This window comes from Mustela nigripes, chromosome 5 (assembly GCF_022355385.1).
Source record: "Mustela nigripes isolate SB6536 chromosome 5, MUSNIG.SB6536, whole genome shotgun sequence".
NCBI lineage: Eukaryota > Metazoa > Chordata > Mammalia > Carnivora > Mustelidae > Mustela > Mustela nigripes.
In genome coordinates, this window is record NC_081561.1 from 5302407 (window position 1) to 5321418 (window position 19012).

Sequence of the window (19012 nt, forward strand, 5' to 3'; positions counted from 1 at the left end):
AGTGGTGATGATGGTCATGGGGATGTTGGTGATTACGATGATGGTGATGATGATGACATCGTTTTACTGTGGAGTTCTTTGCTCAAACAATATGGTAGGGAATGCCAATATGTAACACAGGTAAAAGTATGTTTCTCAGCTAGATTTGGAGCAGAAGGCCTAGGGCTCTGTTGTCTCAGCTCACGTCATCCCAGAAGTCTCCTAGAAGAATTTTGCAGAACATAAGTTCTTATAGTGAATAGAGGAGAGGGGTTGGAAAAGTGGCTGGAGTCAGATTATTTCCAGGTGAGGTGTTTGAGCCATACTTGGGAAATGTATGTATATGGTGTCAAAGCAGGGGTCAGGTAAGATTCTTCCATCAGGGCTATGCCAAAGGACTGGCAGAGGTCATGTTAGGTGAGTGACAGTGACATGGGAAAGAAAAAGATGGCCTCATATAACAAAAAGAAGAATGGGCAGAGGAATAAGACAAAGCAGCCAAAGGTAGTCAGTGAGAGGGAAAAGTCAAGTGCTATAATGAATCCAATTTTTATAGATTTTATTTAATTTATTTGCCAGGGAGAGAGAGAGAGGGAGAGAGCACAAGCAGGGGGAGAGGCAGGCAGAGGGAGAGGGAGAAGCTAACTCCTTGCTGAACAGGGAGCCCGACATGGGACTCCATCCTAGGATCCTGGGATCATGACTTGGGCGGAAGGCAAACCCTTAACTAACTGAGCTACCCAGGCATCCTGAATCCAATTTTTAAATATTGAATCCTATGAATGCTTTTTTAAATATTTTAAGATATGGCAAAATATATGTAATACCAAATTTATCTACAAGTGCTTTAAGATTTTTACTATTTAATAACATTAAAAGATACTTGCACAAGACACAGAATTCAAACAGTACAAGGGGATCTACAGTGAAAGTAAGTTTCCTCCCATCTCACGGCCCCAGTCCCTTAGCTCCGCTCCCCACAGACAACTCCTGAAACAGGTTTTTTCCAGAAATACGCCATGCAGAAGCAAACAGATATATGTTTTGCATATATTAATTTTTTCCACATAAAACTTCCATCCTTTGTTTTTGTTCGTTCATATTTTCCCACTGAGCAAACTAACCACATTCGTTCTTTTGGAGGAAACTGTCGGGAAGGAGAAAACAGAATAGTGAAGCTCAGAGTAACTTCCATGTGACTGGACAGAAAGCAAATAGGGAGGAGGTAGCCAAGCTCTGAAGTTAGATCTGGAGCCAAATGCTGGCTCTGCCACCTGCTCACTGATACCCTTGGGCACATTCCTTCACCTCCTTGAGGCTCATTTATTCTTTCTTTCAAAATTATTAAAATAATGTCTTCCCGTTAGGAGAGCCTGGGGCTACAACCAGCCAAAACTCAATTAAACTGGTTTAAATCAAAACGATGTATTGTAAAAGGTCCAAACATAGGGTGTCATGGCTCTCAGTGGGGGGAGGGTGTTTGGAAACAAGAGTATGGATTTTTTTGGTTGTCATGCTCCTGGGGCTGCTAGTGGCATTTTGAGGGTAGGGCTCATGGATATTAAAGTCTTAAAATGTTTGCCACAGATGGTCACAGCAAAGACCTGCCCTGTTCACAAAGCCAATAGCCTCCCCATCGAGAAGCATCAACTTAGCAGCTCATGCACAAAACCATGTCAACCTTCCATTTTCCATGCTCTGTTAGCACCTCACCTCTGACTGTAGTAAGATGGTTGTGACTGTTATGGGTCCAGGGGATTGAGTGAGGCTGCGTCATCTCTTGCTCTCTCTTGGGGAAAAGGAAACATCCCTTGGAAGCTTCCCCTCAGACATCCCCATCACATCTTACTGGCCAGGTCACCTGCTCATTTCCTGAACCAGTCATGGGCAGGATGGGGGTTTCTCCGAGATCAGACAGACGCTACTGTGGAGGGGATAGAGGTAATAGGGAAATGCGTGTGTGGGAGAAGTGGGGTACCTGCTAGAAAGGAGGAAGAGGGGTGTGTGTGGAGCTGGCCAGCCACATGCCCACTACAGTCCCTCACGGGTTGTCACGGACCCTATTAGGAGACTGAATCTCTGTCACATGGTGAAAAGGTAACACGTGTGCTCCTTACCTCCTCCCACAAAGAAAGAGGTCAAACTCAGTTGTTCCCTAAAACTTTCAGAGAAAAAAAGTGGGCAGTCTCTGGCAAGAAGATGGAGAGGGCAGATGAAGGGCTTTCTTCTAGAAGCTGATGGAGGCTCTGCAGAAGTAGTAGATTGGTATCAGTCCTGCACTCCTACAGTTTTGTAGGTTCACTCAGAATTGTGTCACATATACCAAGAACTTTAAGCTTTTACACATTAGTTTATGCTTGTGATCGTGACTGGAATTTACAGTCATCCAAAGTCAAGTGAGAAAAGTCATTCAATATAAGTGAGAGGACTTAAATGTGGCAGAAAACTGATATGAGAATAAAAAGTTAACTGAAACTTGAAGTGTTAATAGATAAGAAGTCAACTCAATTCTGCTGGGCTCTTTAAAATGTAATACTCAGGGGCACCTGGGTGGCTCAGTCAGTTAACTATCTGCCTTCAGCTCAGGTCATGATCCCAGGGTTGGGCTCCCTGCTCAGTGGGGAGTCTGCTTCTCCCCCCAACTTGTGTCCTTTCACTTGCTCACTCTCTCTCTCAAATAAATAAAAATAAAATCTTTAAAATGTAATGTTTAAAACACTGTTAATGTCAGAAAAAAACCAGCTGGTATTAAGCCAAACAGCTCTAGGAAACGTACAAATCACACTTAGAACATATTATGCAAATCATGTTAAAACCTTGATCAGAAAACATGAGTAAAACTCATTGAAAGACAGAAACCAAAGATTAAAGAATAAAAATAGAGACATCTTCCCTTAAATCTTTTGTATTAACTTCTCATCCCTTGGTTGTAGGAAGGCGGAAAGGCCCCTTTCTGACTTGGTGAGTTTGGGGGGCTTTGTTTTGAGCCAAAAGCAACATGATTTGTTTCCAGCAGGATCCCAGAGAAGGCTGCAGTGGGGTTCGGACAAGGGGCTGTGCCGTGCACATGGTAGTTCAAAACGTGGCTGAGCAGATTCTACCCTGGGTAACTAGAACTGACCCTTTCTAGGCCCCTAAGACTCCATACTTATTGTAATAGTGACCATCCCGGTGAGCTATGTGAAGACACCTGATGCTGGGAGTTTTTAACACACAGCGATGAGCAAGAGCTAGCTGCATTAGAAATCATTCCTGCCCTCGCTCTTCTGGGTGGCTGAACGGCTTTGGTTAGGCAAACCACTGGGATCTCGCTTGGCTTTATTTTCTCCACTTTTGAAGCAAGTCGGTTGTACACTAAGACCTCTTAGAGTTCCATGACCCTGTTAAAAGCCCCACATATGAGAGAAAAATGACCCAGGCAAGCAGGATAATTTTTTTTTCAAATTTATTACAGGTTCAGTCCATTGCCATATTTCAGTTGTGCTGACAAAAATGGCCGCAGGCGCTCCAAAATTTGATTCTCTCAAGTTAGAGCATTTTTCTATGAAGTTTCTGTGGCTGCATTTAAGCCCCTGAAAAATCACTATGACTTTACCTTAATCAACCTACTCTCCTCCAAAAAGCTAAAGAAGAGTTAGGGGAAATGTTTCTAAAGTGCTTCTGCTCTTTTCAAATCCTTTAAAAAATATTTTTTAAATACTTTAACATATATATGGTGTCTCTATCCACTTAGATTCTGTGTTTGGGCCCAAGAATTAACCTGACAAAAGACAAATGTACAAGAGAAAAGCATAAAAAGTTTATTTCATGTTTGCAGTTTTGTGTGTACATGGAGGCCTTCATTTATAAGAAATGAGGCCCAGAATAAACAGGCCTGAGAGCTTATGTACTATTTAACAAAGAACAGTAAGTCGGTGGTGGCGGCGGGCGGCTTGAGGGTTATGGAAAGACAAAGTTTTTCTTTGGGGTCTGGGCTAAGGATGATAAACTGTGGGGAAGCGACCCAGAAATACACAGGGGAAGCTAACGGAAGCTAAGAGTTCGTTTAGTGGGCTTGTTTGTCCGCATTCACCTTGGTGTCCACTCGGTCTCAAGTGATAAGAATATTTTCCTTTTCCGGGCACAGGACACGTAGGCCCTGCGTTTAGGTAGAGAGGAGGAGGGCAGAGAGCCCTTTCTGGGGCTGCTGTTGCTCACCTCAAAATAATCAATGTACCCGCTATGCTCTGCATGCTGTGTCCCCTCAGAATTCCTATGTTGAAATCTAACCCCATTGTGAAGGTATTAGGAGTTGGGGCTTGGAGGGGATCATCGGGTCATGAGGGGGGGCCCTTATGAAGGGGACTGAAGAAAACCCCTTTGGCCCCTCCACCACGTGAACCCTTTCCACCACAGGAGGACAGAGTGAAAAGATGCTGCCTGGGACGCAGGCTCTCCCCGGACACCAATGTGCCCGAGCCTTGATCTCGGGCTTCCTAGCCTCTGGAGCTGTGAAAAGTGGGTCACTGTTCATAAGACACCCTGTCTATGTTTTTTCTTTATAGCATCCCAAACAGACCAAGACAATGGCAAGGTAGCATATTTTGGGGTGGAGTTCATGTTATGTAAATAATATCAGCGTACTTACTGAACAGTCTAACCATCCAAAAAGGAAGCCAAAGGTAATCAAGGAATGGTGTTATCTTAAGGAAAAAAAAAAAAGATGTGTGTGATTCTGAGGCACGGTCTCCAAGGCTAAGAATCAAATGACTGTTCTTATTCCGGCTCCATTCTGGCCTTGAGTGAAAAGTTTGAACAACTTTCCTCTTTGAGTGTCAGCTTGCACATCCGAAAAGTGAGAGTTTGAAACTAAATTCTCTTGAGTCCTTTCTAATTGGTCCTGTTCTATCACAGTTTGGTGCAATTTCGTGGACACTCTTCCATCAAAGGGAATCTAATTCCTGTCTCTTTGACCATGTTGGCATTTGTGACTCACTTCTGAGGAAGACAGTGTAGCAAGAGACACCAGGAGGCTTCCGAGACTAGACCAGAATGTTATGCAGCATCTCTGTCTCTCTCTCTCTGAGCCAACAACAGGTGACCAGACGGGCCCTGCAGCCACTGTGCTGGAGATCGCACAGAGATGCCTGAAGACCGCCAGGGGATCTATCCTGGCTGTCCAATCCTCCAGACCAAGCATCAGAGAAGCCCTGCCTGCCTTGCAGATTCATGCAGAAAATAATGCTGTTGTTATTTTAATAAGCAATTATGTTTGGGGGGTGAGCTGCTATGCAGCACTGGGTCGCGAGAACTGACAGTAAAGCTAGGAGCCTCTGAATGAATGCCCGGAGTGAACATTTTAGCAGCTGAGGCATGTGGTATTTGACGTTGGACTAAACACATTTCAGTGCGGTGGACGACAATTTTGAAGTGATTTTGCAGGCTGCACCATTTTAATGACTGACTTTAGGCATCCAGATCCCTCGGTAGAGAAGACATGGGCCCTGTCTGGCATGGAGGCTGAGGGGGAAGGGAGTTGGGAGCCAGAGACCACTCCCTGGGTCCTCCTTTTTCAGGAAACAAGGGAGAGGACCCCAAAGTTCCTGTGGGCCCCACGTGGGAGGCTTACTTCTCCTACTTCTGAAGTCTTCCCGTGGCTTCTAAGAAACAGAACTCTCCTGTTTCCTCCAGCCCTTCTGACTGCTCACTCTCTATCTTCTGCAGTCTCGTCCTTTTCCTCCTGGCCTTTAAATGCCCGAGGTGCTAAGAGCTCAGTCCTGGGCCCTTGTCTTCTTCTCAGCTCTGCACCTGTCTATATTTCCGTGGTGTAATAAAAATATGTGTTTGGCCTCCGTCCCCAGTCCTGACATGGAACACCTACAACCCTGCAAATTTCCTGAGAGATGGGAGTGCCTTCCGTTATGAGCCCCTTTTGATCACACCTATTTATGCTAATGAGATGATTTAGGGTAGGGCCCCTAGATGGCCTCAGGGTAGCCCAGGGAGGAAGAGGGGGCTGGAGATTGAGCTCTATGAAAGCTCTGGAACAATAAAGTGTAGAGAGCTTCTGGGTTGGCGAACACACTGATGTGCTGGGAAGGTAGTGAACCTGGAATGGGCTTGGAAGCTCTGAACTCCTCCCCCTACACTTTTTTTAGGTCATTGTTCCTGAGTTGTATCCTTTACAAAACTAGATAAACTAATAAATGCAAGTAAAGTGTTTTCCTGTGTGGGGAAGGAAACACTTTTCCTCTACCCTCTTAGGTTCAGTGCTGAGAGCCTGCAAGTGAAACTGACAAAGACAGATGAACAGGGAAAAAGTATTTCTCTCATATGCACTTGGCACTTCACTAGAGAGAAGTGAAAACCCCAAAAAGCTGTTGGGCCAAGGAGCTTATATCCCACTTTAGCAAAGGGTGATAAATTGTGGATAAGTGACAGAGGAAAAGGTGCTTGGGTTTCTAGGGGCAGTAATTGTGGGAAGGTACATATAAGGGGGAAACAAATGGAAGACAAAGGTTATTTAGTCAGGTTTATGTAGGTTACATGGTTTACTAAGTTAATGTAAACTTAAATCAGTATCTTCTCCAGGGTCATGTCTGGTGATGAAGAGAGGGAACCACATGTAGAAGTGGATAGTTATTATGTTACTTTTACAAAGGGAAAATTATGCCCTGCTTTTAGGGGAAAAAGTGAAAGAACAGAGATCTTGAGCCAGCTGTCTTTGATCAGTTTCTCAAAATAATCCTTATGATGAAGTGGCATATTTGCAATAGTGCATTCTTATCCCCTGAGTTCTGTGAACCATTCTGGTGGATTATTGAACCCAAAAGGAGGGACTGTAGGAAAGCCCAAATTAGTACTTGACGGGCCCAAAGTATGGTGGCCTGGGGAGACCATGTGTGGCTGGCATCTGAGAGAGGGCAGTCTCACAGGAGGGAGCCTTTTAACCCCACAGGATCTGATACTACCTCCAGGTGGCTATAATCAGACTTGTTACTGGAGACCCAGGTGGGATCAAAAAGAACAGAGAATCTACTAAGCTCAAAATGCCCAAAACGGGATTCATGATCTCGCCCTCCCTCCATCCTTCTCCTCGGTGGTCCCCAGCCCCAGGGACTGCGACCACTTCTAGTAACCGCTCCTGTCCAAATCCTCAAGGCTCCTCCACCTCTCCCACTTCTCCCATAGCACGCTGTGCTGGTTTCACTCCTAAATAGCTCTCAGATATGTCTCACACCACCATCACCACTACTCTTGTCCTAGGGATGATCACCTTTCCCTTGAAAGATGGTAATAGATTCCTAACAGATTCGTCCATATTGCCTCTACTCCTTACAGTCTGCTCATCAACCTGTTTCCACAATGAGCTTTCAAAACTTAAATCTGGTTAGTCACACCTCTGATTCAAAACCCTTCAGTGGTTTCTCGTTGCTCAAGGTCCTGCGTGGCTGGCCCCTTCCTACCCCTGCGTCCTCAGCCCTCCGCCCTTGGGGTACACAGTCTTCTTTCAGCCTCTCTCTATTCCCTCCCATGTGGGGCCTTGTGTGGACTGAAATGTCCCCTCAGGGCCACTCCCCTTCCTCCCAGAGGCCTCCCTGACCAGGCTGCATCCTTCACAGCATCTGCTAGAGTGGCTGAGTCTGTATTTGTGTGGAGTTCTGGTTAATGTTGGTCTCCTCCAATACATTGAGGGCTCCTTGAGGGTGGAGTCCTCTAACATTTTCACCAAAGAGTAGAGTGACATGGCTGGACCCAGGCCCTGCACAACCTTGAGAATGATGCCTCCTCAGGTCCCAGTCCTTGGGCACCTCACCTTCTCCCTTCCCTGTCCCACAATGGGCACATGCTCGGAGAGGATCACCACAGCCTCAAAATCTCTTTGAAATCCTATTTCTATCTTCCGAATAGTTTGCAATTTTGTGTTTAACTCCGTAATACATAAATGTTTACCTAAATGTAAAAATAATGTCTTCTTCCTCAAATCTTAGAATTGGTCCAGAAGGCACACCAGGATAGCTGGTGCCTCTCGGAAGCTCCCAAGTTGACATGCAATTATGGTATTCTATATTGGTTATAGTGGGACCTACCATTCCAGCAAGAGAAAGGCAGAGACCCTTCCTCATGAAGGCCATCCCCAGCCGTGGCTTCCTAGCAATGGGAGAAATCTTTCTTCTTAATCATCGGGGTTCAAATGTCACCACACCTAGCTGTGAGGCCGGGGCAACGAACAATCCTTCTATGCCTTCATGTCCCATTTGTAGAGTAGAGATGATGGTCTGAGAATGAGATCGTGCTAGAGGAGTCAGTTCAAACCAGCACTCTTGATGGATAGGTGCTCCAGGAATATGAACCATTAGTATGACTACTCACTACTTTCTGCTTGCCCCCTCACCAAAATGCCTAAGGTGCTGGCCCCTTTTAATTGCCCTTCACATTCTGCCAGACAATAAGGTGTTTTAGTTACAGTGCCTCAGTTAAATGACTTGGGTAGGCTGGCTTGCTTCTTTCCTTCCTTCCTCCCTCTCTTTCTTTTCCTGAAATACTGGATCTACGTCTAAAAACGCCAGAATCCCTAGCTTTTTACACAAGGAACCCCACAGGTCCACACGGGTTTAGACGGAGGTCCCAAAAGGCAGACCCTAGAGCCCAGCGTCGTATGTTAGAGACACTTTAAGAAACACCGACCCCCGAGTGGGGCCCAGGACCGTTTTCACAACTCCAGGTGACCCTGACGCGCGCTCACGTTTGAGAACCACTAACTCCAACCAAGGTAAAGTCAGCCTGAAAAACAAAACCGGACAAAACCAACCCCAAAAGCCCACTATGGAAAGCCTCCCCGGGGTCCCGACCTGCTCTCCGTCGGCCGAGCCACGAGTCGGCCGCCTCGCAGCCCCAGCGCGCGCCTGGGCCCCTCGCGGCGGCGGGGAGAGGCTGTGAGCGCGGCGCGGCGTCGGTCCCGCGGGGCCCCCAATCCTCGGCCCAGAGCGCGGCGGGCGGGACCGGTGGGGGGAGGAGTGGGGACGTGCGCCCGGGACCCGCGCTCATGGCCTCCGGCAGCTCCCGGCGCGGGCCCGCGTCCACTCCGCGCTGCCCGGCCCCGTCCCCGCCCCGGCCTCGGCCCCAGCCCCCCCGGGCGCCGCCACCGCGGGAGCGCCGAGGCTAGCGCGCCGGGCCGGGGCTGGCTGGCGAGCGGGACTGGAGCCAGGGCGCCCTGAAGTTTGGGAAGGCAGGAAGAGAAAGCGAAGGAGGCGCGCTCAGTCCGCGGCCCGCCGCCTCCCCCGCAGGGCAGCTTCCTTAACCGCGCGCCTGCCCCGCGGACTTCCTGGGCCGCTGCGACCGCCGGGAGGAGACCGCTCCGCGACCCGCCGGAGAGCAGACCCGCCAGGCCCCGGGGGCTGACTGTACGGGCAGGAGGAAGGCGGTCGGCGTCCGCGTCCGCGAGAGCTGCGCGCCAGTTCACCCCAGGAGCTCCGGAGGCAGGACCGACGCGGGCCCCGCCGGGGTGGGCGCGAGGGAAGAGGGCGGCCCGACTTCCAGAGCCCGTCTCTCACCTTCTGCCCGAGCCTTCCGCAAACCCGCCCAGTCGCTCCGGCCCGCGCCGCCCCGCTTCCAGGTGTTCCCACGGCTCGCGCCTCCCCGCCCCGGGCCCTCCCCCGCTGCCGGCAGGTTCAATCCCCAGAGCCGGCCCCACGCCCGCATCCTCCTCCCACTGCGGCCCCGGCCGCCGCCGCTAAAACCCGAGGCTCCCGGGTAGGGACTGCCCTGTCCTCTCGGGCCCAGGGCGGGCTCTGCGCGCTCCTGCAAAGACCCAAGGTGTTAAGTCTCCAGAGGAGCGCTGAGCGGGGGGACGCGATCTGAAGCCAGGCGACGTCATGGATCCCCAGGGGACGCTAAGTTTGGAGAAACAGGGACCCGCGCTCTTGGCAGAGCCCCCGCCGGCCGAGGGGCTGCCCGCCCCGGCGGTCCTCTGTGCGGGGAGTGGCGGGGACGGGGGCGGCGGCGGCTCCTCGGAGGCCCCGAGCCTGGACGCTGAGCCCTTGTCCGCGGAGGAAGAGGCTGCCCCCCGGGAGCAGGAGGAGCCGTGGGAGTGCCGCCGCCGCCTCCCGCGTTCCTTCTCGCTGCCCGCGGACCCGATCTTGGAGGCGGCCAAGTTGCTGCAGCAGCGACAGCAGCTTGGCCTGGCGCTGGACCCGCAGGGCGGCGAGGGGGCCGAGGGCGCGCCGCACAGCCCCGGCGGCTGCTGCGCCAAGTGCAAGAAGCGGGTGCAGTTCGCCGACGCGCTGGGGCTGAGCCTGGCCAGCGTGAAGCACTTCAACGAGGCGGAGGAGCCGCAGGTGCCTCCCGCCGTGCTCTCCCGCCTCCGCAGCTTCCCCATGCGCGCCCAAGACCTAGAGCAGCTCCCCGGCCTCCTGGCCGCGGCGGCAGCGGCCGCGCCCCTCTCCGCGCCACCTCCCCGGCTTCGGCCTCTTTTCGAGCTTCCCGGGCCGGGCGCCGCCGCCGAGCGTCTGCGGCGGCAGCGTGTGTGCCTGGAGCGCGTGCAGTGCTCGGCGCCCTCGGGCGCAGAGGTGACGGGCTCTGGCCGGGTGCTCGGCTGCCCCGGGCCGAGAACCGTGGCGGTGCGCTACACCTTCACCGAGTGGCGCTCCTTTCTGGACGTGCCCGCCGAGCTACGGCCCGAGCCGGTGGAGCCACAGCCGGCAGAGGCGTCGTCGGGGGAGCCCGCGGACGCCGGGGAGGAGCCGGGAGCCGAGCGCTTCCACTTCTCGCTTTTCCTGCCCCCGGGTTTACAGCCCCAGGAGGGGGAAGACGCGCCGGGGGCCGCGGTCCACTTCGCCGTCTGCTACCGCTGCGCCCAGGGCGAGTTCTGGGACAACAACGCGGGGGCCAACTACACGCTGCGCTATGTGCGCCCTTCCGACGCGCTCTGAGCCCAAGGCCAGGGCCCAGGCAGCGAGGTGACCTGCCGGGACGTCTTTCTGAGCACCGTCCACCGGGGAAGGAGAAGAGGGAGCCGCTCAGCTGTAAACTCGCACCAGGACAGATCCTTCGAGCAAGCATCGTGAGCCCGGGCAACGCACCCAACCTCCCCGGCCCGTTTTCTCCTAGCTTAGGCCTCCCTAGGCTGCTTCTAGAATTCTCGCCCTGCACCAGAACGCGAAGAAATTCTTGACCGAGCCGTAGCTTCCTTCAAGAAAAAGGTCCTGACCCCTGTGCACAGCTGTAAGACCTTGGGATTTGTTCTCAACTGTAGACCTCGTGTTTTAGCCTTTGCATCTTGCTGGAGACGCCTCGGCTCTCAGGGAAAGGACAGCCATCCTGCCTCGTCGTGCCTGCCGAGAGAAGGTGCAGGACCCGGGGCGGTCGCCGGAGCCTTCACCCAGGGTCCTGTTTCTCCGTGAAAACCGAGTGGGGCCTTGGCTGGGCTGTCCTTTTCTTTTAACTGGGATCTGGGGGATGTTTGCACAGTCTGGACATTGTTTACTGGGTCCCTGTGTACACATGTCCTTTAAAAAATAAAAGCCACTTGCACACCCTTTCTCGCTGTATTTTCTCTTCCAGCTCCTGGGGGTTTGGGGAGGTCTTGATCTTCCTCAGCTCATCGTGCTGGCCCGTTAACAATAATTAAACAACAGGATTTCCAAGTTGTTCTTCTTCAGTCTTTCCTCTCTGATGCGGAGAGGCCCAGGTTTCCGGTTTTGGGGCAAAAAACATTATTTAAAACGTTTTGTAGAAAGCTTCTGTTCCATGCCAAAAGAAGGTGCTTAGTGAGTTGAAAGAGCAGAGTAGTCTGGTCCGCTTGCTGTAAGCTGCAGGGTCGCTGACCCTCAACCCCCTTGGTGTAGGCAGAGCTCAGAATAGCTTAGCCGCTGGACTTCTCTCGGCCTTTAGCAGCAGGGCAGAGAAGCTGGGCTCTCAGGGCTGGGTGATGGGGGGTGGGCAGAGGTGAAATGGACAGGTGTCTTTCTGTCCCCACTGGGAGCCCCAGTAGGTACTGATGACCTGACAGATGGTGAAGCGTGCCCAGCGAGTACATCAGAACCAGATAGGGGCTCTGCGGGCTGGCCTTCTTCACGCACCTGCTGATGGCCGTGGATGCCAGGATGGCCTTGCGGTAGTAGGACAGGTGAGCATGCTGGGTGAGGGCCTGATCTTTCCCCACACCTTGTTTATCCTTTGGTAGTTTTTCTTTCTTTTGTTTTCATAGTTCCCAGCACATGTACAATCAATGCATTTTGCAGTGGTAATCTTTAAGAAAGATGGTTTCTACTGGTGCTCTAGGGGAACCAGAGTAGGCATAGCACAACCCATGGGCCTAATTCAGCTTGAAGTCTCTTCTTATAGACCCTGAGAGCTGAGAATGATTCTGGAGTTTTTAAACAGCTAGAAAAACTCAAAAGAAGAATATGGTTCTGTGACACATTAGAATTGTATGAAATTCAAATTTCAGTGTCCGTAAATAAAGCTTTATTGGAACACAAGCCGTGCACATTCATTTACATATAATCTCCGACTGCTTTCCTGCTACAAGAGCAAAGTTGAGTAGGTGCAACAAAGACAATATGGCAAAAGCGAAAATATTTACTATCCGGTCCTTTATAGAAAGTTTGCCAGCTCCTGCTCTAGAGAAGTATTTTTTAACACTATATGCTGAGAGTTACACTTAATAAAGCAGGTAAAGTTTTAATAAGGTTTGTCACTTGAAATTAACCCCCGTTTTTGAGAAGTGATAATGTTTACATTACTTTCAGTAATCTTGGTTAGAGTAAACACTAAGATGCCAAATGCACAATTATTACTATACAGGGGAGGAGAATCTACTTGTCTTCTTTCATCTAAGAAATAATAATAAATCAGTACAGCTGAAATATAGCATCCATCTGAATGGACATCATAGGAACTGCCGGATGCTTCCATGCTTCAAAATGAGATGTCTTAAGCCACAACAATATTTAATTTAACTTCTGGTTTGGAGACATCGCTTTTGACTATAACAATGTTTGCCAGAGGTAATTCATTGGTTTGGGGAAAATATTTAAATAATTATTAGTGGAAAGCCATCAGAAGCTAATACATTATAATTTACACTTGGAGTAAAGCAGACTAAAAAATAGCCATGTCTGTGAAATAATAACACTTAGTTCCCATCTAGTTATAAAAAGCTTTATAACAAAAATAAGCAATGTTTAGAATTACATCATTTTTCTGTTACAAAAATAAGCAATGTCCCTTTTTGGGTTCGATATACGATTTCTTTTTTAAAAAGTGCATTATTCGGGCGCCTGGGTGGTTCAGGTTAAGCCTCTGCCTTTGGCTCAGGTCATGATCTCAGGGTCCTGGGATCGAGTCCCGTGTCAGGTTCTCTGCTTAGCGGAGAGCCTGCTTCCCTTCCTCTCTCTCTGCCTGCCTCTATGCTTACTTGGGATCTCTCTCTCTGTGTCAAGTAAGTAAATAAAACAAAATAAAAAATCTATAAAAAGTGCATTATTGCATAATAATACTTAGATAAATGTATTTTGTATTTTTCTTATGTGTTTAGGAACACATTTTAGCTGAAAAGTATTGATGGTGTGTGTAGCCTCCAGCACAGTTTGACATGCTAGTTCCTAGGATAATTGTGCATGATTTTGGATTGTTTGGGATTATTTAAAATTACACAAGGATGGAATTAGGAGCCCAATATCATGATCAAAATAGAGATCCCCTTGTCTGGCATTCTTTAAAACGGTAAGCCTTCAAATTTGGAATAAAAGAAGAAATGGGTTCTAAAGAAGTGTGAAGTGCAAATTTTCTATTCTTTAAAAAAAATTATTGACTTTCAAAAATGTATTTTGGAATTCAAGCAACTAATTTTAGAAGTACTTATTTCATAATATAACGAATGTCAAACATGGCTTTTAGGTGAGGAAATCTGGCTTTGCTGTCTCACAAATCGTGGAGAATAGCTTTTCTAAGGTCCAGAATTCTGTGGAATATTTGGAAAAGCCCAGTCATGTGCATGCAGTTATAGCCTTTCGAAGTACTGGGCAATCTTCTCAATGTCTATTTTATTTTATAAAGTGCTAACTTTTCATCCTAGACTGATAGCGAACATTTTGTAAGAAACTTAAGGAAGTTAAATAGGTTTTGATTTTGAAAAGGCAGTTTCAGAGGAAGGGGCAATAATCACAAGGCAAGGGAAATATTTAAGAGTATATTTCCCGAATGGAATGAAAACTCACACACTCATCATCCCCCAAAGCAAAATTCCAAAATTCATTTTTTTTGGCAGGAATATTTACCTCAACTCGAGGAAGTGGGGGTCAGTCTGGTTGAAATGTAACAGCTGAAATATCTTGTCCCGCTCTAATGAGACTCACTTCTGCTCAGCTCATTTAATGATGTTGACCTCCACCAGAGAGGTTCCAGTCTCTTCTTTATGGGCATGTGAGCGCATGGGTCACTGGGTCAGGGCATGTTGAATGAAGCGTGTGTCCTTTTTTTTTTTTTTTTTAATTTTAAACATTTTATTTATTTATTTGTCAAAGAGAGAAGGAGAGAGAGCACAAGCAGGAGGCACAGGAGGCAGAGGGAGAAGCAGGCTCCCCGCTGAGCAAGGATCTGGTTGCAGCACTGAACCCCAGGACCCTGGGATTATGACCTGAGCCAAAGGCAGGTCATGACTGAGCCACCTGGGCATCCCAAAGCCTGTGTCCTTACCTGAAGAGTTTCAGAAACAGTGGCAGGAAACATGACAGTTTATAGGGAACAGAGTTTCCCCCTTACACTCCCAGGCGTTCAAAGACTTCGCTTCGGGAGGTCAGGATCCTGCTCCAGGGAGTGGGTGCTGGGGGGCAAGAAGTCCACGGAGCTTTGGGGGACCCTGAGGCACCACTGTTCAGGGACAGCTTTCCTGCAGCGCTTGCAGGGGGTGGGGGGGCAGTTGTCATCCGAAAACCAAGGCTGCAGAGGTGGGGCATCTTTCTCTCAACTGGGGAAGAAAGCAGGCACCCAGGGGGCTTTCGGTCTGACCACACCCTCACTTGCTGTACCCTTCCTTCTGACCTGCCTGGGGCTGAGGACTTCCCTGGTGACATGGTGGTTCCCGAGCTTGTCCACCTGTCATCTCACAGCAAAGCAGAGCCTTCTGCTCCTTTCATTTTGGGGAGCCGTAGTGTTCGTCTCTGTACGTTATCTCACGAGTTCCCCATATTGCTGCTTTCCAGCACAGCGGGTGTGCATATTTTAGTAGGACACGTTCTCCCATTCCCTGACTCAGTTGTGTTCCTTAGGAGCGTGTGGCTTGGAGCCACTTGGAGTAGTGTGATTCACATCACATGCGCTTTGTCAGGAGGGCAAGGAACAGCCCTTCGGGAGGAAACGGGATGCTTTCCTTTTCTGTGGCATCATGGCACTGAATCAAATGTGTATTTTTGATTCACGCAAGGGAGCACGGGTTTGTAGGTTAAAGACAGCCCCGTGACGTGTGGGAACTTAATAAGCAACCCTGACAAACAGTGAGCTGTTTGCAGTCCAGCCTTTGCACAGCCAATCCCCGTGAAACCAGGGCCGGGAAGGTCTTTCCAGAGATCTGCCATGTGCTGGATGCAGTCACAGGGGCAAAGGGCTGGGAGCAGGGTGGAAACTGACAGTCCCGGCTCAGCCCAGTGACCCTGGCTTTCCCTCGGCAGAGCAGTCCTGTAGATAACAGGCGGAGCCTGAAACCCGCTGGGAGAGGCCAACCCAGATTTCTCTTCCCACAGCATAATAGAAACAGTCCGCTAGGTGATCGGCCGTGTTTTCATGTTCCTCTTCGGACTCCCTTTAGCTGATCGGGGAGACTATCGGAAGGCAGCCCTAAGTGGTCCTTGAATCCTCCAAGGTATTCGGAGCTAATTAATGAGCTTAATAACTTTGGCTCATTAGGATTTATGCTTTCTTGAATCTTTCAGATAGACTTTGTATTTGCATTTTGTGGAGTCTAGTTTTTTGACCTTGGCTGTCTCTGTGGGGACAGATCTTGGCAAGGAGAGAACAGAGTCACATTTCAGCTGAATATCAGTTTTTGAGATGGCGAAGATGAAGGGCTTACTTTTAAGATGTGCTGGTGAGATTTGCTAGTGAATCTAATAGAATACTTTAAGTCATGAGTTCAGAGCCAGTTCAACCGGGAAATCGACATATCTACAAACATCTCTGGTAAAGCAAAGGTATTTTAGACTCACACACAGACATTTAGAGAAATTAGACCAGTATAATTTCTCCTCAATTGCATTTACTCATCCCATTCTTTTTGTTGGCATTGCTCGGGTCCTTTGAAATTTGCTACCTGAGGTCATTTCCTGAGAAGAGTCAACAGCATCCTAATGTGTCCTGAAATGGGAAATTCTGTCTGAAAATCTGAATTGAGTAAAGATGGAAAACAGGTAGATTTTGTGAACTAAGCTTGAAACATTTAATCTCTAAGTTGAAAAATTCATGAGCGCATCCTACAGATGGCTTTTCTGTAAATAGCTACACACGTGTAAGGTTGAAGAAGCTTTTACTCCAGCAGACGAGGAGTTTATGATCGCAGGAGACTAATAATTCTTCAAGCGGCCCCCTTGCAGTGCTCTCTAGAGGACATGTCCTTTCTGCTCCTTCCTCGACATCTTTCAGTAAAACATCCTTATTGTCAGGAGGCTGTTCTTGTGCAATGAAACAGGTTACACATTTTTGGAGAGAGTTAGGTTTTTTCTAATTTTACATTATTTAAAAAGAAATGTGAGTTCATATTCAGAACGGCTCAGAATAGTCTAGAACATACCATTTGCATATTCCTGTCTGGTTAAGGAGCAAATTGTGTTTTTAGGCACAGATTTTAGGCATGTCGCTGAGCTCTCAATGTGGGGCTCAATGTCAGTACCTCCAAATCATGACTTGAACCAAAGGCAACTGCTTAGCCACCTGAGCCACACAGGTGCCCCAGGCATGTTGTTTTTGATATTGTGTTTTTCAGCCAGAAAAACCCCAAAGCTGATGTGTCACTTATATCACAATTAAATTCAGACCCCAAGATTAGTGAGGTCTATTGTTTTAGGATCATAAGTCTAGACATCAAATTGAGTTTGAAGGTCCCTGAGATATCCATACATTGATATAAATGGATAATTGTGGAAATAAATGGATGTTAAGTGGCAGACAAGTCCTTAACAGTGAAATACAGGACATATTCTTTTGCAAATATTAATAATCAATTTTTTTGCAAAAATAAATACATAAATAACAGTAATAGCAGTACCTATTTAGAAAGGTTTGTGAGTAATCCCTTTGTCCCCCATTTCCCCAAATCTGAGCTAGAGGTTGCTTCTGTTCCTAGATCCTGTGTTACTTGGGACTTTGCTGTTTACCATAAAGTCATTAAAAATAAATTTATGTATTGGTACAATACATGCCAGAGAAACTAGTTTTCTGGCAGAGGAAACAACAGGTTCAAAAAGTAAAAGGGTCTCCTGGGTGGCTCAGTTGGTTAAGTGTCTGTCTTTAGCTCAGGTCATGCATGATCCCAGGGTCCTGAGATCAAGTCCCGCATTGGGCTCCTTGCTCTGCGGGGAGCCTGCTTCTCCCTTTGCCTGCTGCTCCCCGTGCTTGTGCGCTCTCTCTTTGAGAAATAAATAAAATCTCAAAAATAAAAAAAAGTTGTAAAAGCGTTGTATTCTGAGGATCAGTCCTGTCCTGCCTGGCACTGCCTATCACGGCCGAGAGCCCTGAGAAGGTGGAGGGGATGAAGCTCCTGTCTTGGGTCTCAGGCTTGGACCATGGCTTGTCCTCTCACAACCCCGGCAGGCTCTATCTGGAGCAGGCAGAAGCAGCGTGCTGATGGCCACTGTGAGGTGAAAGGCATAGCTTTTTGAGCCTTGGCTTTTGACGCTCCAGTTGGTTCAGAAGCTCTTACAAATGGAGTCTTCACGATCCAGAGAATCATGTGACAGCCAAGGGCTTCTAAAATGATTCAGCAACATTCTCTGTAGGAGTTGGCGTAAGATGCAATGGCAGATGCCTGGGGAACATGATCTGTTACGTGATGGCAGAGGTTTGGGGCTTTGGGCAGGGAGACCCAGCTGGGTGTGCAATGGCACCCTCTGTGAGGAAAGATGGACTTGGGTTTCATGCGTCAGCCCTGAGCCTGATGTTGTTAAGGTTGACTGTCGCTGCGTTGTCACTGACCCACCTGAGTCATTTCTCCAAAGTCTAAAATTCAACGTAGCTTAAGTAGGTGTGTGTCCGGAGTTCCCAAGCTTTCTAGGGATACTGCCTGTGGAGGGCTCTGACTTGCCATGGGAAGTTGGCAGGTTCCCAGCCCCATATGGGGGCAGGTGGCAGTTCTCAGAGCCAGGGGACAAAGAACCATCAACTTTGATTGGCCAGGGTCTGCCCTCTTTAGCTGAAACAAGATGGTGCCCAATGCACCTTTCTTAGCCAGACAGCAGCCGCAAGAATGGGCCACTATTTCAGAAAGTAGATTGTTATGTGATTCCATAGAATTTTTTTTTTTTTTTTTTTTTTTACAGTTCTAATAGTGGGAGAGAAAATAACCTCATCAGTCTCTAAAGATTTGCTTGAGAAATGTGCGCCGTGGGATGTTGGGGATGAGTAACAGGTTTCTGTGAATGTGACTTTTGTTAGTGTTTATTTAAACAGAGAAGTGTAGTCAACACACAACCTTCATCTTTCTCTCTGATTTTTTAAAGGATAATGCTATTTTTGTAGTTTGAAAATGTCTTTTAAATTCTGAGGATTTAAAATGAAATTGTTTGCTATGTTTATTTTTCTATATGTGGTGCGTCTAAAAAATGCTGAACCCAAAGTTGTATTTTGAATAAAGAACGTAAAGCAATTTGGTACTTTAAAAGCCATCATGGAGTCTGGAAACATTTTTGGTGGTGACTACTGGGACTAGAGGTGCTGTTGTTTGACAAGGCACAGGACAGCACTCCCCCAGAATAATTCTCTGGCCTAAATCCCCACTGCAGAGGTTGGAAAACTCTGAGCTCGGGGCACCTGGGTGGCTCAGTTGGTTAAGTATCTGCCTTCA

At 48.4% G+C, this 19012-nt stretch overlaps 1 protein-coding gene across 1 annotated transcript; it reads left to right on the plus strand.

Annotated features, from left to right (window-relative positions):
* Positions 1-8923: 8923 nt before the first annotated feature.
* PPP1R3G (protein phosphatase 1 regulatory subunit 3G) lies at positions 8924-11497 on the plus strand. The gene has a single exon (XM_059401616.1). It carries the CDS (start codon positions 9834-9836, stop codon positions 10887-10889), a length of 1056 nt encoding a protein of 351 aa, XP_059257599.1. The 5' UTR covers positions 8924-9833; the 3' UTR covers positions 10890-11497.
* The last annotated feature ends 7515 nt before the right edge of the window (positions 11498-19012 follow it).